General features: G+C 41.2%; 1 protein-coding gene across 1 annotated transcript; it reads left to right on the top strand.

The window, feature by feature from the left end:
- The first annotated feature begins 4,643 nt into the window (after positions 1-4,643).
- On the top strand, positions 4,644-14,180 carry LOC308079668 (ubiquitin-conjugating enzyme E2 variant 1-like). Its single transcript, XM_080421219.1, has 4 exons — positions 4,644-4,770; positions 10,750-10,898; positions 11,617-11,742; positions 12,413-14,180. Exons 1-4 carry the CDS (start codon positions 4,749-4,751, stop codon positions 12,557-12,559), a joined length of 444 nt encoding a protein of 147 aa, XP_080277345.1. The 5' UTR covers positions 4,644-4,748; the 3' UTR covers positions 12,560-14,180.
- Positions 14,181-22,260: the final 8,080 nt, after the last annotated feature.

Genomic DNA, 22,260 nt, shown 5'->3' with positions numbered 1-22,260 from the left:
TCTGTGTGAAGAGACCCCAACATTTTAGATTTCGCTGAATAGTACATACCATGTGTGGTTTCTGCCACTAGGTGGCAGCAGTAGTTGACAAGAGGGCTCTTGGTGAGCTGCCAATTAATCACATGTTTTAATGAGCACCAAAGTAAACCAGAGCTAAATTGACAATGGCAAATATAAAATAAAATAAATCTTTTCAGAATAAAAGATAATCTCAATCAATAAATGACCCTGTGTCTGTCTGAATCCTTCAGTGCAACAAGATTTTAATCAACTCTCCTGGCCTGAATAGAGGCCTCAGTTTGCATTGTAAAACCTTTCAACACCATCCAATTCGTAGTGAAAACGTACATGGCTGGTGGCTGTTAATGTCCTTCTCTGTGAGTCACCTTTCTCCCCAGTCAGAAACAAGAAAAGTGATCCTACACACAGAGACAAAGCCTTTAATTGGATCAGAATTTATTTAATCATTTGTGATTGGATTTGTTGTTAATCCCTTCCACCAAATGTAAGTCATTGTGGTTTGAACTTCATTGGAGGATGGGGTGGTTTCTCTGTGGTTAATGGGTCAGTGGAGCACATCACATTGCACTACTGTAACAACATCCAGCTTAGCCAGCTGTCACATCTATCTCGATCACATCGATCTACAGTAACTACTACTACTAATAATAATGATAACAATTGTGTTATCCAAAGTGCTACACAAAACTAGGAAACTGCACTCCTCGGAGCGCAGATCTCCACCAGCTACTCATTTTTGCATGAGACTGTTTACACCGGAAGTCTTTTAAATAGTACAGTTTTAGCAGTAAGCCTATGTTTTGGAAATAGGACACTAGGATTATAGCCTACTGTGAGAGTTGAGCATCATCATCAGCACGTACACAGATGATTTCGGCTGTTTCGGGTCTCTCCGTGGCTTGGACCGGACCCACGGGTCTTCTCTTCACACATCCATCGCTGGCTGGCCGCTGCCAGTACCTGTATGCAGAACGGAGACGGTGTCGTCCTCGTCCCCATTGCGACAGGAAGAGTCAAGTTTATGGAGAAAGGGGGTTTGTTTCTGTTTTTGTTTGAGACCTCGCATGGGCTTGCGAACTTATGCGGCTACTTGCCGTCTGTTTGACCGAACCTTCTCTCATTGCTTGAGAGCCACGCACCGTGCGGTTGATCCAAGGTTTCTAAATTCAATAATGGGCTTGGACCTGGACGCCAGAAAAAAACAGAGGTAACATAGGCTACTCATGGCCACTGCTTTGAGAACCAATCTTGATACCATCCCATTTGAAGGAATGCCCTAAAGTCTTTGCACTGGTTGTTGTTGTTTTATTTCGGAAGTTTTTCCACCCAGTCTTAGCCCATTCACAGAATTTAGATGTCACCAGAAGTACCAGAGACATCTGATCATAGGCTATGCAAGACTAGGATAGCCTAACAATAAAGACAATCTGCAGGGAACAGAGTGAAATGGGCTGGTATTTAGGTTATAGTGTTAGACTGATTACAAAACTGTTGTACGTGGGTAATTGGCTCAGTTACCCACATGCAACGTCACACGAATGCAGGAGCTGAAACGACAAGGCAGGTAACGACTACAAAGAAGAACATTACTAGAAAGTTAAGTTAAAGTATAAGAAAATGGTCACCACAACCATAAAAACAGGAAACGCAAAACATGGCCTAACTTACAAAATAAAACAGGGGAGACAATAAAACATTACTTCAAAATAAAAGGAACAATAAGCAGAGATAGAGAGAACATGACATAAAAATTACCCCTTTCCTTATGTGGACTAGAACAAGACTCCACAAGGGCGCACGCACGCACGCACGCACGCACGCACGCACGCACACACACACACACACACACACACACACACACACACACACACACACACACACACACACACACACACACACACACACACACACACACACACACACACACACACACACACACACACACACACACACACACACACACACACACACACACACACACACACACACACACACACACACAGTTTCGAGTGTTGAGAAACAAAGTTGAAGTTGTCAAATATTTCTATCCAGTAGATGGCATAAGTGTATTGACTATTCACCTGCTTTGGGGTTAGCATGAACAAGTAGTCCTAGTGCTGAACCCAGTCCAAGACACTTTACACTGATAGCTAAATTACAGACACAAGAGTTATTTGTGTCCCCTTATAAAGTTATAGTTTTTAATATGTGTTTGGCTAATAGGCTATAGGTGCAGAATATAGTTTGGAGTGTGGAAAGACAATCAAAGGGCCATGAACATTTGCCACAGTTTGCTACAGCCTACTGTATACCTAGGCCCAAGCTTACACCACAATGACATAGAACATTATCTGTAGATCAAATTTGAAGTGTGATGAATGGCACTGGATTATTGTTCTACATGCTTTCCTGTAGATGTCATGTGTGATAAACACGGAAGGATGTAGCTGATGGCAATAAAGGGTGTGACAGCATTTCTGTGTGTGCAACGTGTTTTTATGATCTGACTGAACATGTGGAAGTGAATACATTTTACATACAGTAAATAAAAAAGAAGCACTAGTACCATTTGCCTGACTGATGGTGATGACGAGGATGGTCACATTCGTCCACACTCACCACCTGCCCGGACGAGATAAAGGCGTGGAAGAAACAAAACATCCTACAACTAAACAACTGAACAGCTCCAAAACAGAAGCTCTTAGTTGGCACCCCACACCAGGTTCAATCATCCCCATAACTAGCATCACCTTCTCTGGCCAGGACTTTCCCCTCTCATTTGTTGTCACCAACCTGGGTCATGTGTAAGAATAGACCCCACCTCAACTTTGAGGCCCACATTAATCACCTGTGCAAAAACGCCTTCTACCACAGTACCACCTTAGGAACATAGCCAGCTCTATCCCACCCTCACTCTCTCTGAGTCCACGCCTTTGTTTCCTCCAGGCTGGATTACTGCAACGCACTTCTCATCGGGATCTCTAGAAAGAGCCTCCAAAAGCTAATACATTCAGAACAGCCCCCACCAAGCTCCGCGCCATGGGCGATCGGGCCTTCTGTTCAGCTGCCGCTCGACTGTGGAACTCACTCCCGGACCATGAGCTAAGAGCTCCACAGTCTGTTGATGCTTTCAAGAGAGGACTAAAGACTTTCTTATTTAATAAAGCATTCGGTTAGCTATTCTGATGTTTTTTGCCCCCATGTTCTTAATTGGGTTTTAAGACTCCTTTTTTAGATGTGTTGTTTTTATGCAACTATTCCTTATTCTGTACTGTAGCACAAACAGATTTGTTTCAAATGTAAAGTGCAATGTAAATACTACATTTATAGTGCTGCTGCCTTGATTTCAATTTAAGTTGAGAACTCAACAATGCAATGCCTGTGTTTTTTGTGTTGTCACTGAAGTGAGGGTAAGCATACAGACACAGGTTCATTATGAAGCTTTCAGCTGGTCAATGGATTCGTTTCACAAATGTGATGCTCTTTCAGGTTACTTACCACAGTAATTTTCACACTTGTTTGACTGTTAGGCCTACTATTTCACCAAACTCCACACAATTTCCACACAATTCCAGTGGTGGAAAAAGTACTCAAATGTTTCACTTAAGTAAAAGTATCAATACTGCAAATACTCTGTTACAAGTAAAAGTCCGGAATTCAAAATGTACTTGAGTAAAAGTACAACATATTGGCATCAAAATGGACTTAAGTCTTAAAGTACCAAAAGTAAAAGTACTTATTATGTAGAATGTCCCATTTCAAGTTTTCAAGTGTATACAAATCTTTTGAAAATAGCAGATCTACAAGCTCACAATGCCTCGCATTGCGACGCATTGTGAGCTTGCAGATCGGCTATTTTCAAATGGCCAAAATGTATTTAGGGCTGAAGTGGTTAAAGGTAGGGTAAGTGATATTTTTTGGTTAAAACAAAAGGTATTTTGTTAAAAGGTTAAAGCACTATATTCTGATAGTAATCATTGCTATAGAGTGTTTGTTCAGTCACAGGAGTCTCCCCGTCTCTCCAGCTCTTTAATAAACAGAAAATACATTTTCTGGTAGGTGACAATATTTCAGCCAATCAGAAGAGAGTACCCATTTATCAGCTTAATTTTGATAGTGTTTCAGTTCCCATTTTGTCTGCTCATTTCTTAGTGTTATCACTTCCAATTTCACTTGTTTAATCTGTATCCTGATTGAGTTCTCTATCCTTATTGGATAAAATTGGAAATGAAACTGAAACTGAAACGAAAATGCATTTTCTGTTTTATAAAGAGCTGGAGAGACATGGAGACTCCTGTTACAGAACACTCTATAGCAATGAGTACAATCAGAATATAGAGCTATTTAACACTTACTTTAACCAAAGAAAATGACTTACCCTACCTTTAATGCATGTTTTGTAATAATAATCAAAATCTAGAAAGTAACTACAAGTAACTTAAGTTTTCAAATAATTGTAGTGGAGTAAAAAGTACATTATTTGCCTCTGAGGTGTAGTTGAGTAGAAGTTAAAGTAAAGAAAATTGGAGATACTCCAGTAAAGTAAAAGTACCTCAAAATTGTACTGAAGTACAGTACTAGAGTAAATGTACTTAGTTACTTTACACCACTGTCCATAACACACAAAATTTCCCATTCTGGCTTGAAGTCAATCTCAGGAATGTCTGCCCTTTGTTTTGACGGGCACGAGTACGTGCGCGCGCCCCGCAATACACACACTGACAAAGATGGCGGCCTCCGCCGGATCAGGTAAACCCATTCTAAAATTCGCACTGTTACTAACGATTTGTTGATTTATTGTTAAGATGTGAAAGTTCACAACTCTGTCTACGGCTACTACTAATAGAAAACAGACAAACCACCGTGTAGCATTAGCAGCAATGGGACAGGCAGCGTTGAATAGAACATGTTACCATTCTAACGGCTAGCTTGGTAACAGGGTTGCCAAATCCGCTTATTATAAGTGACTTTGGGCTTTTTCTATTGAAGTTGCTTGTAAAAATTGGTAGTTGTTGCGTTTTTTTTATTTAGGCCTGCTTCCACATTTTTACATTATTATGATTTAAACCGGTGGTTCTCGAGCATTTTCATAAATGTTTTGTGCCAGGGAGCATTTGTGTTGTCTAGAGTGTTTAATTTCCCCCCCAATTCCCCAAATATTCCACATTTTATTGCAAGAGTTTTTGAAAATAGCAGATCTACAATGCATCGCATCGCGACGCGTTGTGAACTTAGATCTGCTGTTTTAGATCTGCTGTTTTCAAATAGCCGACGATTATCTTAAAGTGCTCATGTGGCCCATATAGTCGCTACTTTTGGGCTTGGTCGCTTCTTTTGAGCTTGGTTTTCTAGACCTGGTTGCTTGTTTCTCTCGCAAAGCCTGGCAACAGTGCTAGCTTGGTAGCCTACTAGCCATCATCAGTGGCCCGCTGTGATGCAGCTGCTCTCTGCTCTCACCGCTGCAAGGCAAACAGCGTGTCTGTCAAAGAAACAACAGTCATGTTCACGTTTGTTTGTCTCAATCAATGGGGTTTTTAGTTAACACACATGATGCAATGTATTGGCTCATGTTGTGAATGACTGCGTTGATAGATCGACTAGCTAAAGTTAGCTGGCTGCTGATGAAGCCGAACCGAACAACTGCATAGTCATGGTATTTGCGAAAAGAAAGCACAGAATTGGATAGCCGTCAGCAGTGGTGTAAAGTAATTAAGTACATTTACTCAAGTACTTTACTTAAGCACACTTTTGAGGGTGTTTCCTATTTTCAATACTTTTAAGTTTTACTTTCACTCCACTACACCTCAGAGACAGATATTGTACTTTTTACTCCACTACAATTATTTGAAAACTTAGCTACTAGTTACTTTGTGAATTTTGATTACTATTAAAAAACATACATTAACCACTTCAGCCCTATATACATTTCTGCCAGTTGAAAATAGCCGATCTACAAGCTCATACAACATTGTGAGCATTGTGAATTTAGAATTCTGGACTTTTAATTGTAACGGAGTATTTCTACATTGCAGTATTGATACTTTTACTTAAGTAAAACATTTGAGTACTTTTTCCACCACTGGCCATCACCTAGCCTCGCGTGGCCAGACAATATCACACGACACACTGCGTGGATATTAGTCTGGTCCCTATCAACGATAGATTTTTTTCCAAGGGGCGGTTACAAAAAGATCCAAACGGACTCTATTGGTTAGACCTAAACCAATCAGAGCAGTGCTTCCTTGTTCACGAACCAATCAGAGCAGTGCTTCCTTGTACGTCATTGCTCCAAATAAGGTGATAAGCCCGCCCACATTTGGATACTGGGCCCTGGTTGGTTCCGCACAACTGCGGAGGGAGAGAAATGGAATCTCTATGGAGGGGGCCAGACCTAATCTGCCGAGGGCTAAAGTGCGATGCGATTTTGCAAAGGCAGATTCGTCTGGAACCAGGCTAGCCATCACCAGTAGTTAGTTTTATACAACTAGATTCTGACAAGTCCCGGAAAAGACGCGCTGTGATTGGCCAGTAGTCATTTGAGTGGCAGTTGGGGTTAAAGCTCACCCCTAAACATGATTTACGATTCCGTGCCTATTGGTACATAACTCGGACGGCACTGAGTCTGCTCAAGCGAACTTCGCAACGTTGGGCACGGTGACTCGCTCGCTCGGCGGTGACTCGTGGCTCAAGTTCACTTGAGACGGCGCGCCTCCGTCGCGGTCCAAAACTATACTTTATCGTCATTTTTTTTTTTGTGGTTGTCGGAAAAAGACTGCCGGCAGCGGGATTAGTTTACGGGGGGGGGGGGGTTGGTATCGGCAGTCCAATGCTCAGCAAGGCACTCAGCAAGTTAGGTTTGGGCTGTATTAGAATGTGACAACGCCCCCACCGTACCCTCTGGGGGCGAAGTCCTTGTGTTCTCGTTTTTGCATTCAGCCAATCAGGCAGGGCGGGGCTTGGTAGAATCTAGTTACCATTAAATAATACGCAGTTGAACTCATTAAAGGCAGAGTTGCAGTTAACATCCTCCTACTTATACTTGGTCGTTGGGAAATATAATTGTGTTTCTCCGTATGTGAAACCATCTTCACACAGCGCATATTATGTTTTCGAATTTGTGCATGTTATTTAGATTTACGTTGTTTTTCTTTCTTATGTCTTGTCTTTATGTGTTAATTGCAGTTTGTTTTCACATTGATTGCCGTATATGCATTAGTGTGGCACTATCCCCGTATTCATAAACATTGATTCTGGATCGTTTGGCAATATATCCCTTTGAGACATGTTACACGATAGCAGCTGAATATGTCATGAGGCTTTCACTGTCCCAATTTGCAGTGGTGTAACATTATTTGTCTTTTACTTCAAGCAACTGTCATTTAACTAAGCTATTTAAATAATCTCCACTTTGATTGAAGCTCGCAAAATGTATGAGAAAACTATAAAGAGAACATAGGCCATTAGCTTGCCGTCATGCACAGTTCTTAAATGGAGCAAATTCGTTTTTTGTAGGATTTACAGCTGTGTCTAGAGACCAAAAAAAGCTAGTCAAAAACACTAATCAACTGGTTTTGTCCAGAGCTTGGTGATAAGAGGACCAACTGAAACAGACTCTCAAGTTGCCCCTGATTGCCAATTCAGCAGTCTGGCTAATCAACAGGAAGTGTGTCACACTGCAAAGTTGTGATTACTTTACTAATTGAGTATTCTATTAGGCTGAATACACTGATGGCTGCTAATGATTTTGATAGAAAAACTTGCAGAAAAAGCATTTTTTTTTACACAAATGCTACAACTTTAAAGACCCACATTAATTAAGAACACTTGCTTCTGAGGAAAAAAAATAGCTAACTGAGACTACATGTCTGTTTACATACCTGCTGTTGGATTGGACACCCAATGAAGAATTGTCCTGGAATAATAACTGTATTTTTCTTGTTTAATGCCATCTTTCCAAATATTAATATTAATTAGTTGGACTTCACATTATCTGGAATGCTTGTGTATTATTACCATGATGGGATCAGCATTGTATATTAGGAGAAGCAAGACGATAACAAAGACAACTTGAGAGTGAAAGCCAAGTAAATTGCTCTTGGCCATATTGACAATTAAGTATGCACATCAAATCAAGATTGGATTAAATTATATTGTGACATACAAACTCATTTGTAGCTCAGCCTGGGGCCATATGTATCAAGGGTGTGTAGTGTACGCATGAACTGATGCTGAGGGAAAATCTACGCAAAGATTGGTATATATCAGGTTGTGGGTTCAAATCCACCGTGGTGCATCCGGCTTTGTCTGGCGTCTATGAGAATACAACCGTGTTCGGGGGAGGGAATCCGAGCGGGAATGGTGATATTTGTCATTGCACGTACTCCTACGGGCTGGGGGGTGGCACCTGTCAGCAGGGAGTGTTGGCCGGAAGGAGTAGGACGAAGGCCCGGTGGGGGCTCCTCACTGGCAGGTGAGTCAGTAGGATACAACAGCAGTGACAACACAGAACTGTGTGCGGGGAGGAATCAATTGGCATAACGACTAAATTGGGGAGAGAAAGGGGTTACAACATTATTGGCTACTCTAAATGTAGAAAGAAAAAAAACATTGGTATGTATAGGGTGTTGTAAAAAATCGACTCATTAATCGCGATCATACATACTATGTATGAAAAGGAAAATTGATATTAGACAGTGCACCTCTTCACATTACTGTGTTGCAGGTGTATGTAAAGGTTTTCAGGCATTGACAGTTGCAAGGAGAGATTATGCAGGAACAATTGTCTGTTTTGTGTCCAATTGACCCTGTGTCAAGTCCCGCCCATGGTTGTGCCCCTCTTCGCACCCATTGGTTGCTGGTTCTTGGTTGAACAAAAATCCTTTCTTTCCATCCACTACCATTGAAAAAACGTCCCCTACCATTACATTGAAAAAATGTATTTATCAGTTGCTTCGTATTGACATTCTGTGTATTCAATTCTTATTTTAAACTTGGTGTCAGTAAAAAGGAAAATCTCAGGTGCAGTATAGTGACTGGGCATATCGTCGTGTTTTAGCAAATTCAACAAACAACCATAAGGCAGAACCAGGGCAGAACGAGGGAAGAACAAGGCAGAAAGAGCCTGCTGGTTAGTCAGTCAGGGACCAATCAGAAGGCTGACAATGGGGTCAATCAAATTTCTTTGGAACATTAACGTTCACATGTTGATTAATGTGTGTTTCCAATTGGTCTATTCTGCTCAAGATGAGATAACCGTAAACTATTCGCTCCTTTACTGTTATATTTAAGTGAAATAGAAATGTATCTTCGGTTCAAAGCCCCTTTCCCTTCTGGTGCAAACCATTATGAATGAATGAGCTTATACATTTCCCTGAAAGACGTATAGGCATGATCACTGTTTCCCTGGATGTTGGTGACGAAGCCACTGACAGCTGTTTGGCCCAGGATACCAGCCATATGCTGGTCCAGTGGAGAGAGTGCTGCTGTATAGCCAGCTCATCATCCATACAAGAATTCCGCTTTTTTGCCTCCCTTTAGCTGTCCCACACTTGATTTCTTCCTCAAAGGCTTGCTCTGAACCAAAGCTATGGCATTATTATATTTACTGCATGAACCAATTTTGCACACTGCCTTTTTCTTTGATATGCCATTGCTTAACCACCAAATTAATTATATTATTTATCGTTTGCTACCTCCTCAACTAATGCTTTGATTTAACAGTTCTTCTTTTTCCACAGTTTTATTTGCCATCATCTATAAGTGTTTACATACACTAATATGAACTTAGACTTGGAAATGTATAGGGTATTAACGGTTTCATTGTGAGTTTTTCTAAGGATACTTTGGGGTAAATATTGGAGTACAGTGGATACATGCACATTCACGTGTGCACAGTTCCACACTGATTTCCCTGCCACATTTATGATGGAAAAAAAGGTGTACGTGTTTTTTCAAACATCTGACCAAAAAAGAAAATCCATACGGATAAATGCAGAACAATGTGTACACATCCATTTAGTGTGGAAGCTGTGCAAACTTCCAGGTTTCTAAATTCGATAAAATGGGATGTTTGTTTTCAAACCAGATTTTTACTGATTGATTTGGGCATGTTCTAGCTTTGTAGAAAGATCAGAGCAGTTGGAAAATGATCACTGATCACAACCGATTAAAGTCTGTGCGTCCGTTGTTGATGTGAACAGAAAAACCTAGAGACAGTGAGATATAAGTGTTTTTTTTTATTGAGCCATTTTAGGGCCAAAAGTTTTGAAATGAAAAAAATAATAATTGAAACAGAATTTTGATCTTGAACTTTGAAAAATACACCTTCAAAGAAAAAAAATCAGTTTAAATGTAACTTTGATTCACTTCCTGAAATCTTTTGAATAAATAATTTATTTTAATTATTTATATATTTTTTCTTATTCAGATCTTATTTTTACAGATTCAAATAATTTTTTTCAGGTTAAAGTTAATTTATTTCAGAGCAAACCTTTTTGGTCGGCCTGGGAGCGAAAGACCGCATCAGCGGAGGTCAAGGGACGGTCACAGGAAGAGTGGGCACTGGGCACTAAGGGAAGAGTGGGCACCTCGATGTAAAATTGGCTATTGGCTAAGAAAAATTAAGTAACGTGAAGTACACATGATTAGAACATGATTGGGCACTGAAAAAAAAAAATGGCTCCATATTTTTTCTCCTTGTAGTGATGTTTCTTTTTTCCCACCCTGCAGGCATTGTAGTTCCCCGTAACTTCCGGCTGCTGGAAGAGCTGGAGGAGGGTCAGAAGGGAGGGGGAGACGGTGTGGTGAGCTGGGGCCTGGAAGACCCGGATGACATGACCCTGACCCACTGGAACGGCATGATCATTGGACCTCCCAGGGTGAGAGCAACAGGCCATACAGTTACCCATAATTGCCCCCACTAACAGTGCCCTTCCATTACCACATGGCTTTTTAAAGGGGCTGCTTGGAAGAATACTGCTGCTGTTGTCCCACAAAAGCCACACAACTCCAACTTTTAATGCAACTAAGAAAACAATTTCTATTTTCTTGTAGTACGCCATATAGTTTGACCTATTATTATTGTTATTGTTACACCGGACTTTCAGCTGGGATCATCATTTAAAAACTTGAGATAAAAAATTCCATTTGAACTTCCCTTGTTATTTTAACCCCGATTCTAAAAACGCCTTCTAAATCCTGACTTAAGTTTTCTGAAAAACTATTTATGTTGCTAAATACTGTACATACTAGCAACAACTACCCTAAAAGGGGTTCCCGGCTTGAAAGGTATAGTTGCGTATAGGGGTTCCCGGTCTAAATGGGTTAAGGAAGTACTGCTTTCAACTCTTGTCTCATCTCGTGGCCTACTTTGATAAAAATGTATATGTATGTATCTTGCTAGGTGAGTCCCACGAGAAACGTCCATTCATTCTGTCTGTCTGTGAAAATTGCATTGTATTTTAAGCGTTTGCAATAATAAAGCATTTTAAATTATCCATTTGATGACTGTAACCAGTTTGAATGCATTGTTAATGATAAGCAGAGTAAGTAAAAATGTAAGTTTTAAACTAGCCTTTTGGTCTTGTATCATTGCAGACAATCTATGAGAACAGGATATACAGTCTGAAGATTGAATGTGGACCCAGATACCCAGACACTCCCCCTTTTGTTCGCTTTGTAACCAAGATCAACCTGAATGGTGTACATAGCCCCAATGGCATGGTAAGTGTCAAAATATTTTTTCTTGTTAGATGGCATCTCGATCTTCCATATTAGTTAGTTAGTTATAGTTTGTATGCAGCTATCCATCCAGCATAGACGGATCAAGTAACATTTTTGTATGTCGATGCTCAATCTATGAATGCAGCAGAGGGTGTGCTATCACCTAGTTTAGTATCTAAATACTTAACATTGTGTGCTCTGAAATGCATCAGGCGGTGTGTGCTCTAAAGTGCCTTTCCACTATCGACTGTGCGTACATGCCACATTTCCTGTGTGTGCATTACATTTGCATATTTTCCCGTAATGGTGGACCCCACCAGTACGGTGATTACATTGAATGGCTATTTCTACAAAAATGACAAGAGGAAATATAAATAGTTTTTTAAATATGATAATTTGACTTTCATAATAATAATAAACTTTATTTACATAGCACTTATCAAAACAATATTACAAAGTGCTTTACATAAAACTGAAGAAAACATTTAATAAAATGATGCATAAAATATAAAGTGCATTGAGAAGATAAAAAAAAACATTAAGAGAAGCAAACAATAACATTTCAACATTTTTAATTATGGAAAGGCCTCGTGATAAAAGCGCACCCGTAGTCCCCAACCTTGGTCCTCTCTTTCCTCTCATGTCATCTTTTCTTCCCTCCCCTTCCCAGGTGGACATCCGGGCAGTGGCAGCACTGGCAAAGTGGCAGGTCTCATACAGCATGTGTATTGTGCTCCAGGAGCTGAGACGACTTATGATGTGCAAAGAAAACATGAAACTTCCCCAGCCTCCAGAGGGCCAGGTGTACAGCACCTGAAACAGGCCACTGCTATTCCTCACCGTCATAAACACACACAGACACAATTGATGTGTACATTAAAACACACATACATACACACGTCATTAATACATATGCTAATCTGTCACACACACAAACGGTAATGTGCCCTCTTGATATCTGAAACCCCCCCATCAGAAGACCTGGCCACTTCCTGTCTCGGGAGCTTCACATTGGACAGAAAAAGATGCACAAGTGAACTCCTATACCCCACAAAAATGTCCTTAGATGCTTAATACGATAAAATAAAAAATACATCTCACTGATATTATTTTTCTCTGCATTCAGGTTGTTAAATCACATAAACAATGACATAATTGAGTGTTCCTATCGTATATGTTGCTGGATTCTGCAAACCAAGGTTGGTGACAGTAAACTGTACTGTACTGTGGGTGTATCCTGGTGAGTGATCCAAGACAACTTGCTGCTGTTCTAATTAACCCATTAATAAGATCTGAGGCCGATTCTACAAATGTCTTCTAAATTTAAAGTTATCTGAAAAACATATGTTGCTATATCAGTGGTGTTCAAACCTTTTCATGTCAAGGTCCCCCAAAATGATATGTATTTGGCCGTGGACCCCCATCTCAAAAATATGTTGGTCCAGGGACCCCCGAGAAGCAAAGATTTGAGTTAAAAATGTTTAAAAAATATATATAAATATTCAAAGAATTGCACCAATTTGTTTTTTCAAGAATAGCAGATCTACAAGCTCATAGCGCGTCACTTTGTGCCGCGCTATGAGCTTGTATATCTGCTATTTTTGAATAGCCAGAGTATAAAATGACACAGATGATTTCCCGGTCCTAATGGCTTAAGAACACTATTCATGTAAACCCCTTGCTCTTTTGCAAGGGGATTCCATGATGTAAAGTATTCAAAACATTTGCCATTGCACTTGATTATACTTGTTAAAGTTTACCCTGAACAAGCAAAAGCGTCAACCTTGCAGTATTCTGAAAAGGATTCTCTGTCAAATCAAGACATGACTCGGCTTTTCTTCCCTGGCCCGTGTTGGTCTCAAATCGAAATATCCAGTGTCCGCAATGCAATCCCAATGATGTGAATTTGCTGGGCCATATTAAATGAGTGCATGTACGGTACATGGGAATAAACTACTACTATTACTACTGTTACTACTAGACATTCAGCAGCATATATATATATACTGTATGTATCAATGGGGCTCGTCATCGCTCATGTTCTCGAACTCGACCTCTGTGTGCCATATGGTTCATAGCGCTTTGTGATGGTGATTGATTTTTAGAAAGCTGGGTGCGGGTGGGTGGGGTGGGGGATGGTTGGGGCTGTATGTCCTTATGCTTCAAAGATCATGAGATCTAAAAGGCTCATTTTTGTGTGCTTGGCACCTTTTCAGGATACCCACTGTATTGTGGCCTATACGGAGAGGCAGGAGCTGTTTTTTTTGTTTGTTTTCGGACTGACTTGTTTATACTCCATAGGGTCATCATCTTGTACAGTGAATGCCCACTGAATGCAATGTATGGCTTTAGATGTTTATTTTATAACGGGTGGGAATCTTGTCGGGATGACGGTGACCTGTTGCATGGTTATATTTCAATTAAACGTCATTACTTTTGCACGTGTTTGTGTCACATCTGATTCTTCTCATGTTCTCATTGTGTTGTGTACGCCTGGAGATAACCGATAGCACTGGAGGAGTTACTGTTACAAATATTACTTATTACTTTGAGTTAAACATAATGTATTACATGCCCTTGCCCAATAAAGTGCAGTATTTTACTTCACAAAACAGCCTAAAAATGAAATGCAAAATGATTGGCGTATTCAAAAATGGAAGAGGGTACTTGTAGGCTAAACAGAATAGATAAGAATGACACTATCATTGCTATTAAAATGGTCATTTAGCAGCCTAGTTGTCATGACACAACTGCAAAAAACTGCTCGACCTTCTATTGGCTCATGGTATAGATTTAGAAAAGTTGAATCAAAGTAAATGGTGAATGGTAGACAAAACCATTACTTGACTAATATTAGTACTGCATTATATTAATGTTACTCATAGAAGTAATAGCCTACTAACTAGTAAAGCATTATTGATGTAATGCATTTACCACCAACACTGCTGACTCAGCACAGGCAACATCTTATCATGGAATAAGGTTGAGAATACAATATAAGCTAGTCCTTGAAGTTACCCCAGCATTGAGCAAATGGATTCACTAATGTACAGGATAGTTTTACAGTTTCAGATGCACATTATTTATTCATAGTTGAAAGTAAATATGTTCCAAACATATTGGGTAATGCAAATCAATAGTCCTGTCCAAAATGTACAGAACAAGGAGACGAATGTCTTACTGCTTCCAAGGATTTGTTTGTTCTTTGACTGACACGGTCATCATCAGCGATACTGACCAATATCACTGTTAAACATAACAAATGCCTATTCCCTTGTAAGGTCAGTCTAACCTGAGTGAGGAAGCACTTTCTATGTTGAGGTCGATGCATGCTGAGACAAAGACGTTTTTCATTCTGGGAAAATAAATAAATGAATTAATAAATATATCCTAAAGTGATATTTTGTTGTTTAGTAGTTCTATATTCCGACAATAATTCTCACAGAGTATTTGTTCAAGGTCTCCCCATCTCTCCTGCTCTGTAGTAAACAGAAAATAAATTTTCAGGTTGGGATACCAATTTAATTCAGTCAGGAGAAAGAAGCATACAGGATAAGTTCGGAAACTTAACTTCCGTCGATTATTTCTCCCCTTCAACAATACCAATTGGTATTGTATTAGTTGATTAGTCACCTTTACAACAAGGTACAACTTCAAGGATCGTGCAATCGTGGAATGAGCAACTCAGCTAAATGTGTGGGTAAAGAATTTGCCAAAATCCCCCAATAGGCTTCTGTTGGTAATCGCTGTCATTTTTAGTGACCTGCCAGCACACACCTGCTGCAGGGTTCTGCAACTTTGTTTTCAGTTTGTGTATGCTCCATGAAGCAACACTGCCCCCATGGAAAGATGCCACGTTTGTCCCTCCAGGATAAGGCCTGTGCAATAGGGTAAGTGGAAGCTGATGTTCCGTTACGCAGAGTGGCAGCATTATTTGGTGTCAGCCCTGGTACCATAACCCATTTCCAAACTTAGGACCAAGTTCCGTGAGACTGGTGAAGTCACAGACTGGTGGTTCCAATGTGACAGCTGCTGAACCTAAATCTAGTAGACTTGGAACAAGTCATTAGTAAATCATTACAGTTTGCCCTCTTTAATGCCCCAAATTTCTTACAGAGCTTAATCTTAAAGCCCCCCTTTCTAGAGCACTATTTTTATGCAAAAAGAAAGGATCCCCTATAATTCAAAGCTCTTAAAAACAGAGTACAACGTTTTCTTCTCATAATGCATTCGAGGCCAAATGAAGAACAGTCCAAGTAGCAGTAGTCCTCAGTCATTCAGAGCAGGAAGCACGTCTGCCCAGCAGTAAGCCAGTTCTCCACCATCTTTCTGGAGCGAAGGCAAGGTATAGCTCTATGGGGAGGCTGAAGCAGAGTCCCCGTTCAACAGCTGTTGCTGCTTCCCTTTTTTGCCTCAACTTGCCTCTCCTCTTCTGCAGAGAAAACGGGACAAAGACAGGCACGTGACCAAGGCCTGAGGGAGAGAAACCCAGCAAATCCATCACAGTGAAAGAGACAGCTGGGCCCCCCTTTAGTCTTCCATACAACATATAGCAAAGCTCTCCTGGTCCTCCCAGGACTTCCAAAAATAAAGTATGCACAGTAATACACAATACAATTCAAGTAAGATGCACAGTATAACAGTAAGATTCTGCAGGAATAGGCTACATCTTTAATGCAAATGCTATGAACAACAATCTGCAAATTCACTCCATGTATTTTCAGATCAATTAGATGTCAATCCATTCATTAACTATGGCTATCTTCAATGTGAATGCACTAAAAGTTCCATCTCCAATTACCCGACCAGCCTTATACAAAGAAGAATGTGTCTGTGTGTGTGGTAAAGGCTAAATCAAATAAGCAAGCCTTCAATCACTGTAATTGTATAATACTGTGATGGAGCACTATATTGGCCTCACTGTATACAGTAAAAGGAAAGACTACCTCTCAATCAGCATAATTGTATGTAGATAATAACCCTGTTATCCTTATCCCACCTGTGTGTGTGTGTGTGTGTGTGTGTGTGTGTGTGTGTGTGTGTGTGTGTGTGTGTGTGTGTGTGTGTGTGTGTGTGTGTGCCTGCGTGCGTGTGCGCGCATGCGCGCGCGTGTGTGTTTGTGTGAGCCTAGTGGTGTACAGGGCATATGTTATTTTTTTGAAAACTCTTAACAATCTGGTTTCTTTATCCCATTTTTGTTTTTACGAGAGTGCAGGAAATGTACTTTTATGTAATGAATCCCTCAATAATATTGTTAATCTTATTCCATCAGCATAACTGTATCATGACAAAACTGTCATTCCTGCTTTTGTTACCTGAAAACATGTGATGTGTTCATTATCCGGATAGACCAAAGGCCCTGATTATCATATGAAATATCTGTAGTCACAGGCCATCTCCATAATTAACTCCACAGCCTGATTGCACTCCATTTGTTGTATTCAGATGTAAAAGGCAGAATGAGTATGGACCAGTTGTGGGAGGTGTCAGATGGTCACTGACACAAACACACTCCCACATCCATTCTCCTACCCGACCCGGTGTGTGTACTGGTCTGAGTGGAGCAGTTTGTAGGAGCCCATCTGCTCACTGGGTCAATAAAACTCTCTCACACACACATTTTCTCAAAGAGTGAGAATGGTGAGAATGCCAATTAGCTAAGTGAGACAGATTTTGACAGTACTCATTTGCATTTTTTTATGGCCCTCACATGGTTTTAATATTCTGAGCTTAATCGTGGATTTTTGGGTATAACGTGAAATGTGACTCAGATATAAAAGAACAATATATGCTGTTATTTATATACATACGCACACAAAGCTCATATAGTGTTAACCAGGCCTAAATAGGACGACTCCCTTATCTCACAAACACAATGCATCTAGAAAGCAACAAGAATCAAGAGGGTATTTGTCACTACTCGTACAAAGACTGCGCTAACAGCAGCACAACACAACATGAGCAATATTATGTAATCAGAATGATAGTCCCAATTATTTGCCACATACATTTCTATGTATTAGGAATGATTCTGGGTGTGTGTGGTATGCATAGACACATTAACTAAACATCAATAGCACCAGATTTAGATTTAGTAAATTTCAACAGAGTTACACAACATCTCCCATCTCTGGCCCTCTCAGGTGGCCATGCACCACTGAACTAAGGCACATTGTGCAGTATTTCCTCCATTCCATTCTCTCTAACAAAATGGCTGATGAAGCAGAAGTGGCTTGTTGGGAAATGGAGAGTAGTTGTGGTGCGGTCACCCTGGGGGACAGTAAATTTCTCTCTGCCTGTGTCTCAGCGTCTGCGACCTCCAAGCTTGGCCAGGCGCTGCAGAAAGCCCCAGCTGAGGGGCTGCTGCCACGCGCATGGCTAAGGTGACGGAATTCAGCCCGACTCCCCCTTCTTACGCACACCCTCACACCCTTTATGAAACCCCAGCAGATGGCCAGGAGACAAAGAGTGTAAGGGTGAGAAGCCCCCCTTTCTCCATCTTTTCCCCATGACCCCCATCTCATCCAACACTACTCCACTACAAGCACCCAGTCAGTAGTCGCAGCTTTACAGCTGGCCCCTATCACACCCATTGTAGCCTCTTTCTCAATGACCCCCCCCCCCCCCACCATTATCATCACTGACCCCAACCAACCCCCACTATCCTGCAGCGCAGGCTCGCCACGTGCTTCTCAATTAAGTCAAAGCGACGGTACTTTAGCCCCTTTTTCCTGCTCATGCAGATGCAACGATTACTCTCCGATACTCCATTTCTGCCAAATGAGCTTTTTTAATGCGGACATTAGCCAAACTGTTCCCGGTGTCCTTTTCAGTGGAGAGCTCCCATTTGGGGCCCTTCGGCAGGTAATTCTCCTTTTGACAGAGCAATTGAACTGGACAGCGCTGAAGGGCTATTTGGCAAAGAGCCATTTAGTGTAAGTGCTCTCAAGGCCAACGAATGACACTTGTAGAGACAATGTCACCCCCAGTGACACCATCAGTTGATTGTATATTGAATAGGAATGGTGGTGATGTACGCCCCGGGCCAAACGTATGCAGTATTATTGGCAGGAAGAAGTCCAAGGCAAGTGTCCCAGGGAAAGTTAATTCACTCGGGTGCAATGGAGGTCTCTATCAATATCAGGTGCCAAGGACAGCAGGACAGGGACTTTTAGCTGATAAACTGTGTTATTTCACTAATGTGCAAGTCACAGTGGTACCACTGTGTAAGGGACAGTGTTCCAAAGTCATATAATGAATAGTCTAAACATGCTCAGGGTTCATGCAAATACTGCTCAACATTTGTATGATTTATAACAGTGGCCCTCGAGTGCGATCCAGGGACCCCCAGGGGTCCTGAGGGGGTTCCAAGGGGTCCCCAGCAAAATAAAGAAACGTTCAAACACTTAAGGACAACACCCCCCCTAAATAGCCAATGTACAAGCTCACAACCCGTTGCATGATTGCATCACGACATTTTCTCTCATGGCAATCCCTGGCCCAAAATCTTTTCTAATGGCCAAATATATATCAATTTGAGGGTCTTTGACATGATTTATTAGATATTTGAGAGCTTTCAAATTAACACAGATGAATGCAATGTGAGCTTTGTGTTTTGGTCAAGTGTATTTAATGAATTAGTTGCTTTTGCAATGCCTCTTTGTGTTCTATGTACTGCACCTGTTGTCCTATTGTCTGTCTCACAGTGTCATCCACGAGCCAGCATGTCAATTGTACCCCTATCACTATCAACCATCATATTCCACCTCAATATCTCTCTGGCCTTTCCAATTTCAAACAGCATCTCTAGCTCGCGCTTGGTTGTTCCCCCGAGACCCCTGACACGCACGCACGCACGCACGCACGCACGCACGCACGCACGCACGCACGCACGCACGCACGCACGCACGCACGCACGCACGCACGCACGCACGCACGCACGCACGCACGCACGCACGCACGCACGCACGCACGCGCGCGCACGCACGCACGCACACACACACACACACACACACACACACACACACACACACACACACACACACACACACACACACACCATGGACAAGGGGAGTGTGCAGGGAGGGAGTGACACATTTGATTGATGACCCCTAAAATGGAAAGGATAGAGATGGACAGATTCCTTTTATCAGGATTGAGGGCTGACTAGATTAAAATGTAGTTGTACAGCCCCCCCACCCCTTTTTTTTGCATCCCTGTTACCTCCCCCCAACCCCCCCCCCCCCCCTCCAGCATCCCCTGTCATTCACCACACCTGACGGCTCAGAGTTTTTCCTCATCTCCTTGGCCAACCTGTCACCTCACCTTCTCATTTGAGTTGACATGGTGTGTGGACAACATGGTTGATTCTGCAAGACTTAACCAGTCACCTCCAGATTGATTTGGGATTCTTTTTTTTTTGTCATGTGCTCCTACAGAGGGGCATGCAGGGAACTCCTCAGCAGGCTCCACTCATAGCACCGTTTGCACGAGGCTCCATTTGAAATGAATATATCAGTGTTGATTTTGACAGCAAATTTTGATTTAGTTTTAGTCATAGTCTTTTGAATACAATTCCGTTTAGTTTTAGTCATATTTTAGTCATCTGAAATGTTGCAGTTTTTGTCTAGTTTTAGTCGACTAAATCTACAGTTGATTTAGTCGACTAAAATGTATTTTGTCGGTGCCTTGATGGCGTCGCAATACCCGATTTTACACTTGGTTGCATGCTGAAAATAGCCGATCTACAAGCTCACAACACGTTGTGAGCTTGTAGATTTGTAGATTTGCTATTTTCAGAGCGCAACACCCGAGCGCAACCAAACATAAAATGACTTGTCTTTTAGTTCTACTGGATCTCTTCTCCACTCGTCCATCCCTAACATTTTAGTCTAGTTTTTATTTGTTGACAAAATTGTCAATATATTTAGTCATAGTTTCAGTCATCATAGCTTCGTTTTTATTCCGTTTTTATTCCGTTTTCGTCAGTGAAAAAAGGTAGTCGACGAAACTTTTTCGTCATAGTTTTAGTCGACGAAATCAACACTGGAATATATGAAATGTGTGCTTCTCCACAACCAACCACTATTGCCCCTGAACAAAAAACACGCCTATTGAAGTGGGGAATTTCTCTTTTTCTCATTTAGTGACTGCTGATTAAAAGAAGAAGGGATACAAAGACAATCACTCTCATTCACTGACTTGCAGCTGCTTCATTGTCAGCCCGCAGAGAGGGAGAGGGAGAGAAAGATTTTGTGGAGGCACTGAAAAGATATTGCAGTGAAAAGGACTTGCATTAGTTTTTTCAGAGGGCTCTCTAATGACTGGATGTGATTAGCACAAATTATCTCACTTATCACAACTAAACAGGACTTGATAGCTCATCTGTGTCTGCTTTCATCTGCAGCTCTACCCACTATGCATTTAATCAGATTCAGCATGCTACAGGGTACATTGAATCAGTGTCACTTAGTGTACATTAGCTAATGGTTTTGATAGGGATTGCAATTAGAGCTTAGATCGGGCCCCCCCCCCCAAAAAAAAAAGCCAGACCCTACCCGAGCCTGTGTACGTCCTGTCTGTTTTATACCCCGGGTGGTAACCTGGACTAGCCCAGAATATACAGTACCTTGGGGTATAATAGGCTAGCCCACTTTGGCAGGGGTTATATTTTGTGCTGTTGCACAACTTACACTGGCCCATTTCTGCATGGGCCCGAGCCTGGTTTGAATCCAGAATGTTCTTAGTAAGCCAGCTGTTCAGTGCATACATTCGTTGATTGTTGATAAATTGCAATTCCTGTTTATCATTTATAATTTAGTTTTAAGCCACATCTTTTCATAGCAGTGTTACTGCACAATTCAGAGTTGTCTGAAGGACAAAAATCTGTTGAGAATTACATGCGGGATAGAACAGCTCTTGCAAAGTGAGTATGGAGTAGTCAGTAAAAATCTGAGACTTACATTTCAAATAAGAGCCTTCGATTGACTGAAAAGTAGAAACATAATTGACACAAGTAATAACAATCAGACTTTGCTGATTGCAGATCAATTTGCTTGACAGAAATCTGTTCAGAATTACATGTGGGATCTTTCTTAATAGCCTAACCAACCTTATTATGTGTTGATCACAGTGATTGATACACACAGTGTTATAATACATATAACATTCTGTTACGTGTTATATGTTAATAAATAGTTTATTCCTCACCCTAATATACAAAAATAAATAAAAGGTGATATACTGTAACTGACAGTACGGCTTGACTTGGGCTGGAGGAAATGGAGGGAAGTTGCTACCCGACCCGGCCCCACCCCAAGGGTCGGGTCTAGGTTCCGGGAAGAGAATCAAACCTCTAATTGCAAATGCCAAATTTATATGTGCAGCAGTCAGGGTTTACTGATGACTGTCACTGGTTTGAGCTCATTATATCTATGATGTATGATTGTCATGTATGTAATAATGCTTTGCGAAATTGTGGGCATGATTATTATGGGCATTATGGTGGTGAATATGTTT

This window comes from Gymnoscopelus braueri (assembly GCF_963280865.1).
Source record: "Gymnoscopelus braueri genome assembly, chromosome: 3".
NCBI classification, from domain to species: domain Eukaryota; kingdom Metazoa; phylum Chordata; class Actinopteri; order Myctophiformes; family Myctophidae; genus Gymnoscopelus; species Gymnoscopelus braueri.
Note: the sequence above shows the minus strand (reverse complement) of the source record. Positions and strands in the feature narration are given on the sequence as shown.